The 22,432-nt window shown below is 41.6% G+C and overlaps 1 protein-coding gene across 1 annotated transcript in view; it reads right to left on the bottom strand.

Annotated features, from left to right (window-relative positions):
- The window catches only part of ADGRV1 (adhesion G protein-coupled receptor V1), a 724,059-nt gene that overhangs the window by 512,068 nt on the left and 189,559 nt on the right, over positions 1-22,432 (bottom strand). Inside the window, exons 37-43 of the mRNA XM_075542665.1 lie at positions 16,252-16,382; positions 14,981-15,080; positions 14,127-14,306; positions 13,336-13,499; positions 4,789-4,882; positions 2,832-2,910; positions 2,577-2,715 (exon numbers count right to left, since the gene is read on the bottom strand). Coding sequence (XP_075398780.1) covers positions 2,577-2,715; positions 2,832-2,910; positions 4,789-4,882; positions 13,336-13,499; positions 14,127-14,306; positions 14,981-15,080; positions 16,252-16,382 — 887 coding nt within the window. The remainder of the gene's footprint in view (positions 1-2,576; positions 2,716-2,831; positions 2,911-4,788; positions 4,883-13,335; positions 13,500-14,126; positions 14,307-14,980; positions 15,081-16,251; positions 16,383-22,432) is intronic.

Raw genomic sequence — 22,432 nt, 5'->3', positions numbered from 1 at the left:
AGAAGAATGGTTAAAAAAACTTTGGTTTTTACACACAATGGAATACTACGCAGCCCTAAAAATGATAATGTAATGAAATACCTCATGACATGGAGGGATCTGGAAAACATTGTGCTGAGTGAAATTAGCCCATCACAAAAGGGCAAATACTATGAGTCCACTGCTGTAGGAACGAGCACCAAGATAGACACACAGTCAGGCTTTCAGGCCACCCAGTCTGCTGACCAGGGCGGCCAGGCAGCTCAGAAGAGAGACTGACCGGTGCCTGTGAACCATGCACCATCCTCTCTGTGTGTGTAGCTTGAAGGTCACTTTGGCAGAGGGGTCCTCTCCCCAGGGAAGGGAGAGGGAGAATGACCACCTAGTGGCTTCCATGCAAAACTCTGACATTTCCCCTGGAATGACAGACATTCTTATCAGAGCGATGAGGGATACTGAAGGGAAAGTCAAGCCAGGAGCGGAGAAGGGGAGCATGTACATCAGGGAGAAAATGAACCGCGTGTTTCGGGCGGAAAAAAGGGGAGAACCATTTTCCTAGTGAGGGGAAAAATGACTAAAAACACTTAAGGGTCCTATAAGAAGAGCATGCCTGATTATAGCACCTAATAAGCCACATTGGTCCAAGTTTCTGTCCACCCCCTGAGGACACATGTCATGTGCCATAGAACACCGAGACACTGAATTCTGGATCTTCTAACACACATCAAGCTTCAAAGGCCATACCAGAGGGGTATGACGTGGAAATCTAGCTAGGTGAACTAGACTCTACCTCAAGCACACCTGCAACCTGAGGAGTTATGACACATTACATGGTGTGTAAAGAAGCAGAAAACATCTTTACTAAGAGCACTGAGCTGTCGATAGGTAGACTAACATTTACTTACTACTTCAATGCCCTACTTGCTACATTAAGTTATGCATTATTCTGGCAGGCCAGTGATTGACATTGTCAGTGGATATAGTTTAAGTTTTGTCTGATGACCAGTGCTCATTGTCTGTGCAAGTAGTGTCCAATCATGTAAATATTTATTCTACACAAGTGAAATAATCCTGGTATTACAATATGTAGTTAGCCTATACTTATTCAATCTCTCTCTTTCTCTCAATAGTGCTTTAAATTAGTATCAGAAACTAATCAATAACACTATTAACAGAAGATCCTCATGCCCCAGGGAGATGACCTATAAGATTCTCTAACATAAATTAACAAAGAGGTCTCTAATGTGAATCAGCAGCAGATATAGATTCAGGAACTAATCTAAGAACAATTAGTTCCTATGACATGGCTCCTCCTCATGCTTGGCCCCATGATGGAAACACAGGAGACATGGGCGCTATAACAAAGTGTGGTGAAGAAATTCGATGGTGCCCAACTATCAGATAAAACAGCATCTTGGGTCCTAAAGGCTTGTTTCCAAATAAGCAGGCATCTATATTAGACATCAACTTTAAGTACATATGGAAAAAGGCACACCAACATCTGAGATCCAAAAATTGTAAATTATGAAATCCAAGTCTGAAGGAGGAAATAGTACTGGAGCTAAATTGTGATATTCTGGTGTGCAGAAGACTATGAATAAAAGTGGAAGCCAAAAATACATTTGCACAATCTATATTGGTAAAAGGCTTCTTCTGATTTCCCTCTAACCATAATTGAGGGATGGGAATAATCTTGCTACCAGACAGAGAGTATTGGAGAGATGTCTACAGTAGATTAAAATGATACATCTGACTTGAATGGTTAAAACCTTATCACTCTGACACACTTTGGTCTTGATTGAGTTTCGTTTGTTTGCTTTCATTTGCGGGTTTATTTTTGTTGTATTTTGTCATTGTTGGTAGCCTTCTTGAATCTTTGTTATGTGTTTTTCTATGTTTTTATGTTTTTTGATAAATGAAACCCAACACAGGTGAATATATTGAGACAACAATTAGAATAAGGATTCTTGGGGTGGGAGGGGGGTAAAAGGGAACTGATACCAAGGAGTTCAAGAAGGAAGAAAATGTTTGATCTGATTTTGGTAGCAATTGCATAATACTGCTTGATGTAATTAAACTATGGAATGACGTGTCAGGATTAGCTCCTAATAAAATAGGAGCTTGGAAAAAGAGAAAACTAAAGAAATAAAAGTATTAAGGGAAAAGAAGGAAGCATAGATTTGGTTAAGGAATCAAAGGCCTGAAGACAGGAAATAAAATATATTCAGGAACCTCACAGATGTTTCAGTGAATTAAGAAAAATAAATGCATGAGTTAAAATTTTTAAAACGCTTATGAAGAACATTTTTTCAAGATTAGCTAGTTAAATAAATTCTTTAACCCATTAAAAGCTTCTTCCAGTATTATCTATTGCAGTAAGATACGAAATAACCTTTAGAATTCTAAGTATATCTTCAAAATATAGAAAGAATTCATCTCACCACATGGAAGTATTCTGAGCAAATTTACAGTGAGATATATAATGCTTTAGCTTTTTAAGGTTAATTTACTTCTAAAAAACCTAATTCACCGGAATTTTGAAGGACTAATTAGACAATAATCTGTCAACATGATCTGTGATTGACTCTGAGTCCTACCATTGGGGCGAAGAAATAATCCAGCCCCAGCTGTGCTTCCAAATTCTGTGCATGCACAAACAGTGACACGTGGCCAAGGGCTCCTCTGCTCCTCTGGGCGACCAGGGTTAAACTTCCCTGGGTTTCATTTACTTCAAACCTAGAATAAAGTAAAGAGAATGTAGATGTTGCTTTTTATTTACAAGTTTATTTCACAGATGCTAAATCTTGTCAACCCCAGAAAAGAATTCTTGTCTTGCACAGTCTTAGGTTCACCTGCCATGCTGCCATTCAATGACCCCTCTGGCGCCATCATTGGCATCAATGATAATCTGTGAAGCCAAGCCTTCTGAATCTGAAAACAGAACAAATGAAATAACATTTTAACAGCAATGGCTAATGGAAGCATTATTAGATGTAGAATATAAAAACAGACTGTTCATCATATTTGGATATTACCAACAATACTCAAAAGAGGCTGCAAAATGTAAAGATATGAATGTTTATAAGCTTAAAATGAGGAAAACTTTTGGTAACAATTGACACGGATTGACGGACTATTAATCAACTGAGAACAGTATAATAAATCATACACGAGTAGGCTTATGGACTTTTTTCTATTTCCACCAGAGTCTTTGTGTGTGTTAGCATCACTGTTCTACATTATCAACATGTCAGCAGGCAGGGGAATGTGGGCCATTTGAATGAGAACAAGAAAATAAATAGGAAGAGAAAGCTAGTGAGGGCCCCAGAAAGAAACCCCGATGGAAAAAGACTGAGGAGGACAAAACTGCTCATTTGTGTTCTATCCATCAATTTCAATATGGTACCGATACTCACTCTTGAAACCTTAAATGACTCTACTACTGCTTTAAAAAACAAAAGAAAAACTTCAACTGTCCTTTAGCTTTCAAATTTCAGAAGCTCTTCAACTTAGTTAGGAAACTGCCTGAATAGGGGAAGCGAACAAAATTGTTTAAAAAGAAGAAATTGGGATTCATGCTTATCAGACCAGAAGCTACAAAGCCCAGATTGTAAAGTCAGGCCATGTCGACTGACTCCCAATTCTAGCAGGTACTATCTGTGGGGTTTGTACATGTGACTATCCTCTGTGAGCTCCAGTTCCCTCGTCCGTAATATGGAATAATATATGTGATAATGACACTGATCTACAAAGGACTTAGAAAGGTGCCTCGACGTGTAACAACTCTTCTAATTACTGCTTATACTAATTACAATAGGAAGCATTGTGTTCATTTTCTTAGAAGGAAATGTGTTTATCTTTTATAACAACTGTTTCCTGTAAACCGTCTACCTGCTGGAAGCACCTACTTCTTCTGCAAAATAACTGAAACCTGTTTGAACGTTATATTGGAAGGTGATGATTGCTTTTCAGTACTTTCCAGGTTATCGGTGAATCTCGGATATAAAACGAGGAAGCCCTCTTCCTCGGGACACAGCTCCTGATCATGCTTCCCCTCCCCTAGCATGTTTTCCTGTCCGCTCTGTTCAATACATCTTCTCCTGTCCCCTCTGCTCAATCCATCTTCTACAATGGTGAAGAAAGAGGCTCCCCTCGGCGCTCGTCACCTCTGCCCTCAACTGGGCCATCACACCTAAAGCTTCAGACAATTTCTCCAATAGTAAATTTTGAGAAACACCAACTAGGAGTCTGTATTTTCACATGAGGAATCCCGCTTTTTAAAGAAATCTGTCTACATCTACAAATTTCAAATTTTACCTTTCAGTCTGTAATGAATTGACTGGGTCTTTTCTAAAGGCATGAAGAGAAAAAGACAAGAGGTCCAAAGGCAGTAGAGAATAGAACAAACAAAGCCCTTAGTAAATTGAGGAAGCAAAACCACACGAGAGTGGGCGCTCTGAGAAACAGGTAATGACGCCATAAAGAAAAACGAAAGGAAAAGGCCTTTGGTGGACTCAGTGCTATCAAGAGCTACTTCTAGTCGAGGACTGCAAATCCGGTTGTAAAGTAATTGTATAATGTAAAGGCCATCACATAATATTTTGTAAATGCCTTTATACTCTCCAATGGAGAAAATTTAAATACATCATAGTCTTTGACTTAGAATAAATACAAAAGGCTATAACATTTTCACACATTGCTCAAACTAACATGCTTCATCAGCATAGCCCTTGTTTTAAACATATTAAGTATACATCTGATGTTAGTGATTAAAAGAAACAGAAAACAAAAGCGAAACGAAGCTCATACCCAATCTTGGGGGGAATGAAGTGAAAGGAGCCGTGACAAGTTCAACGTAGGTTAAATTCACCAGGAAATATTCTTCCAGCTCTGGCACATCATCCTGTAAAACACACACCATTTTTTTAAAAAGTCCCAATATATGCTTTCAAAACGATCTCTTTTAAGCTGCTTTTAAATTATCTCAAAGGTTATAGAGAAAATATAAAATGGAAAAATACAGTTGAAAACGTTTAAGTTTGTTTTAAGAATTCAAAAGAACACAAACCAATACCTGGCTGTGTAATGAGTTTGGACCATAATAAACTAATATAAAATCATTTTCTTTCCTTTTTACCTGTTCCACTGCAGCCAAATTGATTGTGACTCACATTGGCCCCACAGGACAGAGTAAAAACTGCCTCATCGGGTTCCAAGGCTGGCTATTGCTACAGAAGCAGAACAGCTACTTCTTTCTCCCACATAGCAGCTGGCAAATCTAAACCACTGACCTTTGGGTTGGCAGGCTACCATGTGACCCACTGTGCCACAGGGCTCTCGTCTTGTCTAGACAAAGATAATGTGAGAAGAGCTCTGGAGATGCACTGGCCTAAGCATCGGGCTGCTAATAGAAAGGTCAGTAGTCACCCCACAGCCACTTTGCAGGAGAAAGGTTTACCATCCTGGAAGCCCAGTGGAGTGGTTCTGCTCTGTGCTATAGGGTCCCTATGAGTCGGAGTCAACGTGATGGCCGTGGTGAGTAATATAATATGCAAAACAATTTGATATGCATATATTAATATATTTAAAATATAACATGAGCTAAAAAGTGAAAGCACCTTATTTTACATATCCAATGTTTAGAACAAGAGATAGAGAAGGCATTCCATGAAAAAAGTGTAGCTTTTTGGTATGGGCTGCGTGGTGTCTTCTCAAAATATGTGTTGAGCCCACATTTACAGAAGGCTAAGGATGACAGTGACAGCCCCAAATCTATTTGCAGACACACACGCCCCTACATAAACTAAGCTTTTCTTGAACTCCTTGTGATGATTAACCAAGGACATAAACCATCCTGGGCTCAGGAGAGCAGATGACCTCTACCCCTCTCCAGTAGCCTAGGTGGGGAGGGGGCAGTCTCTCTCAGAAGCTTGCCTACATGTGTCCTTGATGGAGGTTATCCTACTAGGGACAGTGCAGGGGGTTGCACAGTCACAAATCTTGCCCCATCAGTCTTGCCTTACCTGCCTTGATTGAAAGGCCCTGGGCCAACTTTGTACATATGTGTCCCAATCATTGCGTTGCTCCTGCTTCTGCAGTTCCACCTATAATTGTGATGTACCACTTACACTCAAGTATAAGCTGAGCTTTTCAGCACATTTTAATGCAGTTTTTGTGGTAAAATTAGATCCCTCGGTGGATATTTGGGTCGGTTTATACTCGAGTATTTGTGGTATTTATCTGCCACCAATCACGCACGTGACAGTTCCCTTTGGTCCATGCCTTATTTAACTAGTGTCCTAACTATGAATTCTGGGATGTGCTAATGGCCTCCCCCATCTCGATGATGCGCCTGTGTCTTTGTCTCTTTTAAAACGTAATAAATGGGACTTCCGGGAAGATGGCGACAGAGTAACACATACCAGAGGGACTCCGCAGAATCCAGCCCAGGAGAGTTGCTCAGAGGGAAATTCAACGCCACTGGATCGCAGGAGGCGCATCATAAAGATAAGTAGGCTCAGATCCACGGGGTTTTGAGGGGCTGGGGGCTTTTGGGAAGCCGGCTGGGGCTCGACCCTAGCCTAGCCGCTGTGTCTGCTCAAGCCGGGACCATTTGGAGCCTGTAGCAGGGTTTGGCCTCGGCGCAGCCACAGTTTTCCCCTGCCTGCCTCAGGGCAGGGACAGGGCCCTTGAGGCTCCACTGGCAGGGTTTGGTGTTCAGCTGCATTGTTGCTTCTGTTTGCCTCTCTGCTCTATATTCCCACACAGCCTTGGAGGGCTGCACAGGGGCTTTTTCGGGGAACAGCCACAGCTTGCCGCCCCGCGTGGGCTGAGCAGGGACTGAACCCAAACCCCCACAGCTCCATAGGCAGGGATCAAGCTTCAGCTACACGGCGGTGCCGGTTAACATCTCTGCTCTCTGCACCCCCACTTCTCTGGGGGCTGCTCAGCAGCTTTCTTGTGACTCTTCTTGGGGCTCAGCTGCGGATTGCCGCTGGGGCTTGGGGCAGGGAGTGGGCCCTTGCAGGTCCACAGGCAGGGAGTGGGACTCAGCTGCATAGTTGCTTTTCCTTCCCTCGCTTCCCTGTACCCCAGCACAGTCCGGTCTCACTGTTTAATTTTGCTCCCCCTCTTGTTCCTGAACTGCTCTCTCACACTCCATTGCAGACTTACAGGACACTCCCATTGCCCTAGAGCATTTGCGCCTGGGCCACACCCAGCTAGGTGAGCTCCACCCTGCATAGATAGCCCAAGGCTAGGGAAAGGCCTGCTTGCTCTCCAGGGGATACTCCTCTGACTCCTCACCAGGGAGTTCCTGCCTGTGTACCTGGGAACATAAGGCAGCTCAGCCAACACTTATCAATATTCAAACCAATAGCAGGAACTTCAGCCCAGCCCCTGCAACACTGGGGCAGGCAGCCGACCTGCCATCTGGGGCACTCCCCTGATAGGGAAGCCACAGGAAGATAAAGTGGTAGGTTAATAACCTAACAAAATCAGCTGTAGGCAGTTCGAAGAAGCATTCCTATAAGTCTTCAAGAGAGAGACTAGAAAATGGCACCTGGTCCCTCAAAAACAATTCAACGCAAACAGCCATCAGCCCCAACGACCTCAACGAAAAAACAGGAGAAACAAAAGACAAAGGCAGAAGATGTGCTGAACATAGCAACATACATAGAAGAAGCAGACATTGAGAAGCCATACAAAGAAACTCTCAGAATGCTGCTTGGAGTCATGCAGGATATGAAGGAAACAATACAGGAAAAGGATGAAACGATAGAGGAGATAAAAGCCATACACCAAAGGGAAATACAGGAGCTTAGGGAGGAAATAACGAAAAATAGCAAAATCATGTTACTTGAGAATCGACTGGAGGAATCAGAGAACCGCATCAGTGTCTTGGAGGACAACAAAGCAGACTTTAATAAACGTGAACAAAAATCTAATAAGAGCATCAGAGAAGCCGAAGAAAACCTAAGAGCTATGTCTGATGCTATGAAGAGGAACAACATTAGAATTATTGGCCTACCGGAGGAAGACACAACAAAGAAGTCTTCTGCAATAGTAGCAAGAGAATTCTTGAAGGGAAACTTCCCCAGCCTAATGAATGAAAACCAAGCAACCATCCAGGAGGCTGAAAGAACACCAGCATGACGGGACCCCAAGAAGAAATCACCAAGGCACATAATAGTTAAACTATCCAACTTTGAGGAAAAGGAGAAAATCATGAGAGCAGCTAGGGCAAAAAAAGGAATCACATATAAAGGTCACCACATAAGGATATGTTCAGACCCATCAGCAGAAACTATGAAAACAAGAATGAAACACACACAAAACACATACTAATGATAAAAGAAAGTAGGAAAACTCCCAACACAAAAGGTATAAAATGGCATCACAGAGTCCACACATTGAGATAATAACCCTGAATATCAATGGCCTGAATTCAGGCATTAAAAGACCGAGACTAGCATAATGGCTTAGAAAACACAACCCATCAATGTGCTGCCTACAGGAGACACATCTCAAGGCTACAGACAAAAATAGGCTGAGCATCAAAGACTGGAGAAGGACCTACCAAGCAAACAGCAATACAAAAATAGCAGGGGTTGCAATCCTTATCTCGGATAAAATTGACCTCAAAGTGCAAACCATAAAAAGAGATGAGGAGGGACACTATATAATGCTCAAGGGAATGATAGACAATGAACCACTAAGCATTGTAAACATATATTCCCCGAATGAGAGACCAGCTCAATACGTGAACCAAACACTCCAAAAGATTAAGAAAGAAATCACAGACTCGACAATTATAGTGGGTGACTTCAACACACCACTCACTGAGAAAGATATATCACAGGGAAAGAAACTCAACAAGGAGACTAGGGAGCTAATCTCCACAATTAGACAATTTGACCTAATAGATATTTACAGAGCTTTTCATCCAAATAAAAAAAAATTCACATTCTTTTCAAGTCCCCATGGCACATATTCGAAGATAGACCACATGCTGGGGCATAAGGCAACTCTACATAAATTTAAGCACATTGAAATAATACAGACCTCTCTCTCTGACCACTGTGCCATAAGACTGGAAATCAACAAAAAGAAGACAAAGAAAATAAGAGCAAATAATTGGAGAATGAATAACTCTCTACTCCAAAAGGAGTGCATACTGGTGCAGATCAGAGATGAAATCAGGAAATTTCTAGAAACCAACGAAAATGAGCACACGACGTACCAAAACTTATGGGACACAGCAAAGGCAGTCATCAGAGGAAGGTTCATAGCAATATAAGCACACCTAAGAAAGGAAGAGAGAACCATGATGGATACGCTGACACAAAATTTACAAAAACTAGAGCAGAGTCAGCAGGACAACCCTACTAATAGCAAAAGAAAAGAAATGATAAAAATCAGGGCTGAGATTCAGGAGAGGGAAAATTAAAAAACTATGGAAAAAATTAATATCGCTAAAAGTTGGTTCTTTGAAAGGATAAACAGGATCAATAGACCATTGGCAAACCTAACCAAAGAAAAGAGGGAACAAATATCAATAGCAAGAATAAGGGATGAAAGAGGGGCCATTACAACAGACCCTAATGAAATCAAAAGGATAGTTACACAGTACTATGAAGGATTGTACTCCAATGAATTCAACAATTTGGAAGACATGGACAAATTCCTGGAAAAACAATCCCTCCCTAGACTATCCTCGGCGGACATCAAGAATCTCAACAGACCCATAGCAATAGAAGAAATAGAAAAGGTTATCAAGGGATTACCAACAAAAAAATCCCCTGGACCAGATGGCTACACTGGAGAATTCTACCAAGCATTCAGGGAAGAACTAATACCAATCCTACACAAACTTTTCCAGAACATAGAAAAAGATGGCAAACTCCCAAACTCCTTCTATGAAGCTAGTATAACCCTGATACCCAAACCGGGCAAGGATCCCACAAGAATCGAGAACTACAGACCAATATCCCTAATGAACATTGATGCAAAAATCCTTAACAAAATACTAGCCAACAGAATACAAAAGTATATAAAACAAATAATTCACCATGACCAAGTGGGATTCATACCAGGGAAGCAGGGATGGTTCAATAGACATCTGTGCCCCAATGTTCATTACGGCATAGTTCACAATTGCAAGGAGTTGGAAACAGCCCAAATTCCCATCAACAAACGAATGGATTAAAAAACTCTGGTACATACATACAATGGAGTATTACGCATCTCTAAAAAGCAGTGATGAATGCATGAAGCACATCGCCGCATTGGAAGAACTGGAGGAAATTATGCTAAGTGAAGTAAGCCAAGCACAAAAGGACAAGTACTACATGAGTCTGCTGAGGTAAGCTTAAAAAAAAAATTCAAAAGGGGCATAGGGAAGAAGATACTATCCCTGGGGTGAGACCCAGGTAATATGGTGGGGGCCAGACTAAACCCAGAGATACATATGGAATACATAAGGTAGTCTATTAAAAGGGAGAATGGAAAGGTATGGGTAGCCAGGGGAACAGGGCACTAACCTACACAGGGGGAGGGTGTTGATTGTGTTTCCACAGGAAAGAAAGACAAGACTTCAACTCGTAGCTCTAAGACAAGAACGCAACACACTGACATGAAGCAGGGAACCGATAGAGAGGCCTGAGGGGCCGGCCCCATTACCAACTAAGTGGACAGCACCACCCTTCCCCAAGAAGAATTCACTTCAGAGGACAGCCCTAACGCTACAGCTCAAGAAGAGGGGAAGAGGGACTGGTCTGGTCAGAGCGCACAGAAGCCAAGGAGGGGGCATAGGGGGAAAAGGAAAGAGTGATGCACATCCTGGCTCACCAAGCCCTGAGGAGAATATTCCTGCTCAGAAAAGCAATGCAGAGATACCACAGGGCCGGCCCCACCATGGGACACAGCGTTCCTCACTGACCCATAGCACCATTGGGGACAACACTAGAGACACAAGGTGGGAATTGTGCCCGCCACGAGGTCACCACACCGAAACCAGCCTCTGAGGGCATGCAGCAGAGCGGCGGGGGAAGCAGAGCAATGAAGTCCCCAGGGATAGAGGCGGTGCCAGGGCATGGCACCCCATCAGACTTGACTGGAAAGCACCTGTGAAGGAAAACAAACAGACCCTGAACTATTCGTACGTTTTTTGTGTGTGTGTGTGTGTGTTGTTGTTGTTGTTGTTGTTGTAGCTATTGTTTTACTTTCTGTTGGTGCTTTGTGGTACTCAGTCTTGTGATAGTACATAGCATGTCTACCTGGAAGGGAGAGGCGGAATAAACAAGCCAGAAGAGAGAACAACGGGATGACAGTTCCGGGGGGACATGGGGTCCAGGTGGCGGGGGAAAGGAAGAGGATGTTAATAAGCCCAGGGACAAGGGAATAACAAGTGGTCCAAAATCAGTCTCAAGGAGGGTGTGGGAGGTCTGGCAGATCTGGATCAAGGGCAATGTAACCAAGAGGAATTCCTAAAACCCAAATGAAAGCAGAACATGATAGTGGGACAAGAGGAAGGTACAAAGAAACAGAGGAAAGAACTAGGAGGCAAAGAGTAGTCATAGATATTTAAATACAGACATATAAAGATGTAAATATATTTATATATGACGAGGGGGGAATAGATCTATGTACCTATATTTATAGGTTTAGTATTAAGGAAACAGATGGACATTGGGCCCCTGCTCAAGTACTCCCTCAACACAAGAACACTTTGTTCTAACAATTCGGCAGTCTGAGATGCTCTCCTGCCTGGCATGATCACTGATGACAATGGGTGCACAAGCAAATGTGGTGAAGAAAGGTGATGGTGCCCGGCTACAAAAAGATATAGCACCTGAAGTCTTAAAGACCTGAAGATGAACAAGCAGCTATCTAGCTGAGAGACAACAAAACCCACATGAAAGAAGCACACCAGCCTGTCCCAACTAGATCACTGAGGACAAATTGGGTGCATAAGCAAAAGTTGTGAACAAAGCCGATTGTGCCCGGCTATCAAATGATATAGTATCAGGGGTCTTAAAGGCTTGAAGACAATCAGGTGGCCATCTAGCTAAAAAACAACAAAGCCCACAAGGAAGAAGCACACCAGCCTACCCCGACGCGAGTGCTAAAGGCAAAGCGGGTGCATGGGCAAGTGAGGTGAAGAAAGTTGATGGTGCCCAGTTGTCAAAATATATAGAATCTGGGGTCCCCTAGGCTGGAAGATAAACAAGGGGCCATCTAACTGAAAAACAGCAAAGCCCACATGGAAAATGTACACCAGCCTGTGAGATGACAAAGCATCGAAGGGATCAGGTATCAGGTATCAAAGACAAAAAAAAAAATCATAGCATTGTGAATGAGGGGGAGTGCAGAGTGAGGACCCAGGGCCCATCTGGGGGAAATTGGACATCCCCTTGCAGAAGGGTTGTGGGGAGGTGACGACCAGTAAGAGTGTAGTGTAGCAACAATGAAACATACAATTTTCCTCTAGTTCTTTTTTTTTTTTACAAACACTTCCACTTCCTGAGCGGCTTTCTTCTTTCCTCTAGTTCTTGAATGCTTCCTCCCCCCCACTATCATGATCCCAATTCTATCTTACATAACCAGCTGGACCGGGAGATATACACTGGCACGGATAGGAACTGGAAATACAAGGAATCCAGGACAGATGAGCCTCTCAGGAACAGTGGTGAGAGTGGTGACATCGGGAAGGTGGAGGGAGGGTGAGGGAGAAATGGGAAACAGATGACACGGTCTACATGTAACCTCCTCCCTGGAGGATGGACAGCGGAGAACTGGGTGAGGAAGACGTCAGATGGTGTAAGATATGATAAAATAATAATTTTTAAATTATCAAGGGTTCAGGGGGAGGGGAGAGCGGGGAGGGAGGGGAAAATGAAGAGCTGATTCCAAGGGCTCAGGTGGAGAGTGGGTGTTTTGAGAATGATGATGGCAACATATGTACAAATATGCTGGACACAAATGATGTATGTACTGATTGTAGAAACAGTTGTATGAGCCCCTAATAAAATTATTTTTAAAAAAAGATAACCAAATCTGTCTTGGAAAAAGTAAAGTCAGATTGTTCCTTAGAGGTTCATCTGATGTACTTTGGGCAGAGTGCAGTAAAAATCTGTCCCAGGAGAAGGACATCATGCTGGGTAAAGTAGAGGGGCAATGAAAGAGAGGAAGGGCCTCAGGTGATGAAGTGACCCAGTGGCTACAGTGATGGACTCAAGCATAGGAATGAGTGTGAGGATGGTGCAGGGCATCCAGTGTTTCCTTCTGATGTGCACAGGGTCACTACGGTCGGAACTGACTTAATGGTGTAGAACCACAAGAACCTAAGAGCTTTACCTCAAGTATAGTAATGTTGATGGCTGCTGAAGTTTCCCCTTCTTCTAAAAGCAGGAAGCCGACTACGGGCACAAAATCCACTTCTGGCTCTGCTATATTTCCTTCCGTTTGATTTTTCAGACTCAACATTCCAGGAACTGTGGTATACGTGACATTGATAACTCCTAATTGAATTTGAAGGGAAAAAGATATTAACTATGTAAGCTTATAAAATAATCCTAACATCACACTGTGCTCTTTTTGGCTTTCCTGAAGGTACGGCAAGCGGAAGATAGGACCTGCTCCATGGTTCACCCCGTCTGAGGTCCACAGCCTTTGCCAAGCAGCAGCTTGGCGACTTCCCACTGGGCTACGAGCACTTCTAGACTCTGAGTTTAGCTGGGTGACTTGGTTTGGGCAATTTTACCAGGTAAAAGTAATACTACGACACACAGGTCGAAGCCTAAATCATAGGAGGCTTTGTAGGTTTCTGCTTGCTCTCTTGTATCTCTGCTGGTCCCAGGAGAAGACTGCCAAATCCACGGAGAAGAGTAATCCCTAGCCAAGTCTGGCCTATCCAAAGAGACCCACAGACAGCCACAGGCCGCAGAGCTTTGTGATTGTTATATGTGTATCTATGGTGACAAGGTATATTCTTTAAGCTTTTCAGCAATGAATACTGAACACAACGAATAAATACTCTTTTTCTTTCCTGCGCCTAATCTATTTCAGGAATAATTTTCGAGCACCCAGGTAAAATGCTACAAAAACCACCTACCTAGTAACGCTAGCCAATTTACAGTCATACAAACCCAAAGATCCGAATTCTCTGTTGATGAAAAGCTGGATAGTTGTGTTAGCCTCTTCTACTAAAATGAACCTTGATGAAAGAGCAAAATTCAAAACTCCGTGTGGTTCATCACTGGCTTCCACTGTGAGCACAGCTGCGTATCCTTGAGCATCAAGCAAAGCCATTCCTGCTGGCGGAATTCCTACAAATGTCAGGAACCAGGTCAGGAAATCTGACAGTGATGTGGCGTTAACCTTCTAAATACTTGAACTACAACCGCCTGCGCTCCCCTGCTGTAGAAACCCTATAGCCACCCTTACATGCTATCAGAACCAAGAGAGTGCTTCTGTTCACTGTTACATCAGTTATCTTCCTGTGGATCAACAGCGCTGACATTTTATTTCCCTTTTTATAGACAGCAAATTATGAATGTTCTCACTTCAATTATTATTGTCATTCTTTGACATATTGGCCACAAGTGAGCAACAGACACTGAAGAAACTGAGGAGTGTGCCCAGGTTATTTTATTGGATCTGAATTATTCAGGTAATTGCACAATATGATTAGCTATTATAATATAGAGTTTATCTTATAATAGATCATTAATTTCTAAATAAAACCACCTTCATTAATGTATCTTATTCTATTAGTAAATACTTGAGAGCACTTATATAGGGATTTTTCCCTATAACTCATAAATATATTTTTATTAAGTTGATTTTAACTATTTATACAGAACAGGAAATGTTTAAAATGTAACATTTTGGTCTCATTGTATCTATTTTATAAATATAGAGACAACAACTGTTATATACTCTTTTTTTTTGAAAAGAATATTATCCTAGAAAGATTATTTTAAAGTTAATTCTAAATTACCTTGTGTCCTGGCATCATACAGAATGACTTGGTATACTTCTTTCTCCTCAGGAATGTTGTCATCCAACAAATGCACATGTATTGTTTGATTCAAAGACCCCTATGTCAGACAGAAAGAAATCCGTACCTCCTATTATTGCTGAACACAGCAATCTGCTGCTTAGATTAGCTTTAAAAATTGAATGTCCAAACAGATTTTCATTTAAACTAGGAATTCTGTGGCTTAAAAAAAAAAACCTAAAATCCAGTCACTCATGGGAACCCATGCTTATAGTGAATAGATGCTTATATGCTGAACTAATGAATTCAGATTTTATCCAGCGAGCAATGTGACCACTAAGAGATCCAGACAAGACAATCAGATGTAAAGATTCCTAGGACACTGGTGAATACAAAATGTTGGAGCAAGGAAAAGACATTCAGTGTAGCAGGGCAACCAGTCACCAGAGCCCAAAATAGTACTTAACGCCAGAAGCCAAGAGGGACCTGTTTCCAGGTTGGGGCCGTGGACACGAGAAAGAATTCAATACAGTATCAAGAAAATGTCATACGAAGTGGGTTTGCAGAAGAAAGGAGGAAGGTATAATTATAATATGGTGGGGTGATTTATAGTCAAGAAATGCTTATCTTAGGTAATTCTTTCCAATAGCTTTCTTTCAAACTATCCCACAGTCCCCAAAGAGAGCCTTAAAAAACGAGTGGACACAGGACTTAGCAAGGATTTCCCTTTGAGAGCTCTGCCCACTGCTGTTGCGTATTCAAGGCTCCCCTGAAGAGTAAGAGACCCCTTTGTAAGAGACTCTCCCGCATGGCAGAGTTGACAGCAACTCTGAAGGCCAGACAAGTAGCCAAGATAGCTTGTATCCCATACAGTGAAACCAGACAACGCTGGAAGCAGAGCGAGGCAGAAACCCAACAGAGAAGATAGATTCAAATATTTGCCACTCTTAGCAACAGAAAGGTATCAAGACCGCACCCGGACAAAAGCAGAAAAATTGCAAGGTTTGCGAAAGCAAGGCAGGTCTCTGGAGTCCCGGGTTTCACAGGTTTCCCTGCCCAAAGTTGACGTGTTCTGTTTCCCGCAGCGCAATCTACCAGAGCATATGTGGAAAACAGCATCCTTGCTAAGACTTAGATTCCTAAGCAAACAATTGGTCTTCTCATCAGCCCCCTTTAATCTTCCATGAACACATGAGTTTTCCTTTGGCTTTAAAATTTAGTGTTTCCTCTAGATTATCTGTGTGGTCAAACTTTTCCCCCTGTGGCATTACCTCAGAAAAGAAGAGTTGTCCAGTGAAGTTAGCAAAATTGAGTTCTAGGTTTTGTCCAATAATTTTCCAGTTAATAGTAACATTTCCTCGACCAGGGGGTGTTCTTAACACATGGAACAGCAAAATTTCTCCTGCAAATAAAATGTAAAGATTGGTAAATGCTCAATGAAAAAACTGAATGTAAGATCAGAACTAAAACCCAAATCCTAAGCATGCAGCGATGCAGCACCTTTTCCAAGGACATTATAAGCTCAGCTTTGACGTTTCTGAAAGCTTCATACATGATACATGCTTATGGTTTATTAACACGGGCTCCCACTTCTAAATGCTTGCATTTAGTACATCTCCCAGAAGTTCAACATGTAAGAGTTACAAAAGCACATGCTAAAATGGGAGACACAGACATATATACACTCCAAAACATGCACCAGAACATGAATGTTCTGGAAGTTAAATCCTCATGGTCAAAACTGGTAGCAGCACAAGTAAACTCTTCCCTCACCGCTCCCCAGAACACAAATGCCTTACACTGAGAGACAATGTGATTTTACACAGTGCATGCGTTACAATGCTTGCAAACACCTGAAAATCACATTTCTTTAGATTGCCACTTACATATACCATCAATGATTTTGTTTTATAAAAAGAAATATAAAGGAAAGGTGTCAAAGCTACACGTCAACGCCTGTCATTTCACCAGAGCTGCAGGTGTCCCTCCTGGACAAGAGGCCATGTGAGGTCTCTTAGAGACTTTCTGCCTGGGGCTTTTGTTCCCACGTAAAACTCGACAAAATCATGGATGAAAATCATGATAGTCATTTTTTTAATTGCTAAAAGTGGAAAGTTTCTATGGAATATTGCTGATGGCTATGTGACTTGCTTAAATATGCCCAAATTATAATTCTTCTATGATAATGAAGATAAGTAAAAACATACTAATGAACTAGGTGGTGAAAACACATTTTTTATTAGGAAAAGTAAATGGAATTATTTTTAAAAGGCTTGGAAGTACACGTTCTTATTAAAATTCTGCAGCGTTAGCACAGAGCTGAAACCACTACTATTCACTTGAAAGCACTATCTTTACTTAAAGCAAATGTCTTTTGCGTCTACAAGTAAACACTTAAATCTAACACTTTTAAACAAGGAGCATGGAAATAACACAATGGAATATAAACATCTCTATCAAAAAATACTGTAGCCACTACAATGTTTAAATTGGTCATGAAAAAATAACAAAATAAAAGAACGCATTTCTAAAATAAAAATAGCATAAATAGCTAAATTAATTTAGGGACTGGTTTAATGTCAATTCCTAAAAATAACAAAATAAGTGTTTAGTATAGCTTTGAGCACACACAATGTCAGTGCAGCACTATTTTGGAGAGGTGAATGAAAGAATGATTTCTCAATAAGATTGCCTCCACCAAGTCAACAGTCAATGCGTGTACATTTTTTTTAATGTTCCAAAGCAAAGGAAAAAATTAGTTAGCCACTACATCAGTAAACTACATCTTTGGGTTATTAATTTGTTTGTTTCAACCAAACAATAGAGAGGCCAGCAAGGGAGCAATAACACTAGTAAGGTAGAATAATCCATCATATAAGGTCAAAGGGGCAGCCTTTGCCAAGGACAAAGTTCAGGTTCAAAGAAGGGGAAATGGAAATGGGAGAGACTGGGAAGGAAGCAGTAGCACACGGAAGGGATGTCAATGAAGGCGATGAAGCGACACACATAGAACTGATTATGAAAGACTCTTCATCTGTGATGTAAACCTTGGTCCAATTTGGTGAAAACCACAGGTAGGGACTGCTCATTAGGAACCCGATTTTCCAATGTTTAGGGTAGAACTGCTTCAAATGACTTGGTATAAATTGCCAGCATACCATTTAAACGGTTTATACTTGTGTCACTCATATGGTCCTACCTGAACTGCTAGAGTCTCCACACTGAACAGCATGCGAATTTTTTATAGGACAGGTTCATATTGAACAATAAGGGTTTATTGCTGAAGAAAGGTAAGGAGACATAGAGTTTAGGATGTCAAGGTTTTTAACTTCTTTTTTTAAAAATCACACAGTTAAAAAAAAAAAAAAAGAGAGATTCTCCTAGAAAAAAAAAAATCACAAAGTCTGTTGATGGATCAAAAAAAAAAAACCGTGGACTTTTTCCAAGTGCTAAAAATGCAAGGAGTGCACCTTGGAGTCAGAACAAGGTGCAGGTTGGTAGAGATCTGTGCTGAAAAGCAACCTGTGATCCGTTGTTGAAACTACAATGGCTGGATGGCTGCACACAGAGATGTGAGTATACATGCACACGTGAGGAGGTGAAAATTAAAATGCTCCCAAGAGAGAGGGAAAATTAAGTCCTCCTACAAACTAACGATGCGTTACAGCTCAAATACTTAAAGTCTAATGTTTTTACTGGTAGGGCTCATCCACTCAGTTATGACCCTTAAAGTCTGATACTTAATAAATATCGCTCTTTGAAAATTTAGCAAAATTATCATGGAGGTATTTGGATAAAATATTTCACAAAACACAATTTGATCAACACACACATACCAAGCCAAACTCTTTTCATCAAGGCGATTCAGACTCATGTCTCTCTATAGGACACAGTAGAACTGCCCCACAGGGTTCCCAAGGCTGTCAATCTCTATAGAAGCCAACAGCCCCTTCTGTCTGCAGGGATTTCGTAGTTGGTTGATAACTGAAAGATCGGTGGTTTGAACCCACCAGCTGCTCCACTGGAGCAGCTTAGAACATGTATCAACTAAACATGGGGGGGGGGAGGACAAAAGGAAGGCCCTACAGAGGGATATAGTAATTTTCAGATAGCAAACTATTGCCCTAGGCAATAAATATCACTTAGTGTTTGCCCTGGCCTAATCAATAGTCTGGCTCCATTACAGGACGATCATCTTGTATGGAGTCAACAGAGTGCACAGAGATGTGGTGACTCACTGTAACCCTCCAGTAGAAAATGTACCTAATAGGCTCTAGACCTCGCCTAATGAAGGCATAAATATGAACTAAAGATGTATGAGACTAAGCCTGAGTGTTTCTTCCACCTCCCCCTCCCGTTTATTTAAATAAAGCATTAACTACAATATGAATAAAAATGAAAGACTAAATTACAGGAAACATATTTGTATCGGTTCATTGCCTACCATGGAAACTGCCATCTATGATGAAAAGAAAGGTGTTGCAGCTATTATAGTAAGATGAAAAATGTGAAATATAAGCTATCAATGTAACAGATAAGAGAAGTTGTGTTTATAATAGAGCAGTTCTATATTTTGTTTTTAAAAGAATCACATTTCTTGTTCAAATCTTTGCCTAAAGAAGATTCATGCTGTTGCTAAGACAAGGAAAAACAATGAAATCCAGTGAGCATGACATGCTGGTTGCGACGCCATCGAGTTGGGGGCCAAGGGAAACCTATAGCACAGATTTATACACGGTCTGCCAGCAGAGCATGATTCTTTTTCTCATATTGCTAAATTCTGCCCATTACAGCTCAAAGAAAGTACTATTTACCACTGGGCATCGCTTCAATCCTTTTAAGACAGAAGCAGAAAAATAAGATTCCGCAGAACGATAAAGGTCTTCCCTTCTGGTGAATCCAGAATGCTTTTAGGAGCCGACGTGCAGCACAGCCCAGGTCTTCAACCACATACGTGGACCCTTAATCCTAGGTCACAAGCAGGGCTCACCTTGTTACACTCCCACCCAGCACGGTTTTAACCCTCATTTGTTCAACATTTGTCTTCAAAGAAACACCCTAATATTTTCATGAATTCATTTGTGAAATCTAATGCTTAGTACACATGTCTCTAAGCAGTTTTACAGTAGACAGACAAAAATAGTGAATTCTTGACCATCAATTGTTGTTTTAGAAAAAAAATTAATCTTAGTAGTTAATAATTAAATGTAATCTTGGGAAAGGGTTTAATAATAAATGGAAAGAAATGTAAGTTAAAAACATAGAAATGCCTCCTATTTTTCATTTTAGAAAATGTAAAGAATAGAGCTCATCATGGCAGCAATATAATTCAGGGATTTATTTCCTGTACCAAATATGCCCATAGGACGATGTGCTAAACAGATTTTAGGACCCATACGCATTTGGATCATTGGTTTTAATCACTAATCCTTTTTCCTTCACGTCTTTTGCCGATACAAGGACGCTTTGAAAAACGTGTGGAAAGAGAACTAAAAGGCAATGCTTTATTTTCCACAAGCTTTTGATGCTCCCTCACATTTTGCCGCTGGAAACTAGAGAGCGCACAATCCTGTTTTTAGGTTCCATCTGACCAGGCTTGGACCAGCGTAGATGTGAGGGCAGATTGTCTGTATCTGCGGCGCTCGGCAGGAGAGAGTTCTGGTTCCTTCAGAGCCTTCAAACCCATCGCCCTCAGACCTGCATAGGATGTCCTTGTTCAACACTAGCTGCCTTGAAGTGTCAATCTCTTTAAATTGATCCCTTTTTAAAAAATCCGTGCTGATGCTAAAAATCCCATGCCTGCTTTCGCTCTGAAACCTCCTTAGAAGCTAGCGCTTCCTGGTCCTTGGTGCGATTTATATCCCTCAAGCCACTAGCCCTTTGCTTCCCTCCTTGCAAACATCCCTCTGATGCATTTTCCACGATTTCCTTTGCTCACGTCACCAATGAGCAGCAGAGTGCTGAAGGAAGTCTTTCCCAAATGCTTATTTGGGGGAGGGGTGTTTGCTTGGGTTTCTGCTGTTGTTGTTATTGGTTTGATTTTTGCTCCAATCAATCATAGATCTAGACATTTGTAAAGCATCATGTCGACTCTAATCCATAGTTGTCCTATGTAACAAAACTACTCTCTAGGGTTTCTGAGACTGTAAATCTTGATGAGGATAGACAGCCTTATCTTCCTCCTGTACTTCAGACGCTTAAAAAGTCACTGGTGGGTTTGAACCGCTGACCTTGCAGTTAGCAGTCCAGTGCTTATTCTCTCAGAAACGGGAGGCTAAATAAATTGCACAGCAAAAAGAACAAACAGACAACATACAAGCCCAGCGATATTGGTTTGGGGATGCTGCAGCAAAATTAAATCATCACAGAAGTATCTTTAAAAGTGATTTCCATCCTGGAACTCATCTTGCTTCACAGAAGCAATAGCAATCCCTTCATAGACCCGCACCACACTGAGGGCCATACTTCTGTGTAGCACAGCTCATTGGCTGAGAAGGCCTTTTGTCACCCAGAAATATTGCTTCCTGTCCTTACTCCCTTTTCTTTTCAATTCAGAATAGTTCCGCTATTGCAAAAGTAGAAAACACAGCATTTTCCAATTGGGCACTTTCCATGTGTGTGATTCAGTGGCACCCCTTAATCACTTTGTACAACTTCACCAATCCCGCTGCCACCCGTTCTAAATTCCTCTACAGTTGCAACTCTTTGCTCTAGTCCCGTTTGCGGCTCTAACCTCCCTTGCTGGCACCTCAGTACGAGACACACTACTGATTTTCTTCTTTTGGCAACTCATGAAAGCACACTCTTCAGGCTCTTCCGGTCTCTCTGGTTCCGGTTTTTCTCTCTCGCCGCCATTTTCTTCCCCACACAGCACCTTCACCTAGTGTTGCCCACTGCTCTGTGCTCAGTGACTTTCTCATCTTCCTCTACCCACGAAGATCTTATTCATAGTCTTGACTTCAAGTGTTATCTCTACAAGTCTAGTCTCCATCTCTCTAACCTGAAGCAGAATCAGGCTCTCTCTAAAATGTCCTTCTACAACATACATGTTGTCGTTTTATATCAAATGCCTCATTCTGGCAACTCAAATCACTTGAGCCATGTATCAAGATTCCTAAACGGTTCGGTTCTGTAGTGTATCCAAGAACAAGGGAAAAAAATCTCTCCTCCCTGGACACCCTCTGCACGTGTTTTACATTCAGACAGGACGGGGTTAAATTTCTGCCACTGAACAAACTGCTGGCTATTTAGTCTCTGAAAACATGCGTGTCCTTTTGTAAAAAGCTGGGTTTATAGTGTGATAGACCCATCTCTCGGGCTATTGTTGAAATAATGGATGTGCTAACTGGCACACAGACAGTCCTCTTGTCATTATTGCTGAGAATAACTTCTCCTAACAGGGCTTTTTACTTGTGTTATATTACAAATAATTTTCGACAGCTGATAATCTAT

The sequence above is a fragment of the Tenrec ecaudatus genome, chromosome 2, assembly GCF_050624435.1.
Source record: "Tenrec ecaudatus isolate mTenEca1 chromosome 2, mTenEca1.hap1, whole genome shotgun sequence".
Taxonomy (NCBI): Eukaryota; Metazoa; Chordata; class Mammalia; order Afrosoricida; family Tenrecidae; genus Tenrec; species Tenrec ecaudatus.
Note: the sequence above shows the minus strand (reverse complement) of the source record. Positions and strands in the feature narration are given on the sequence as shown.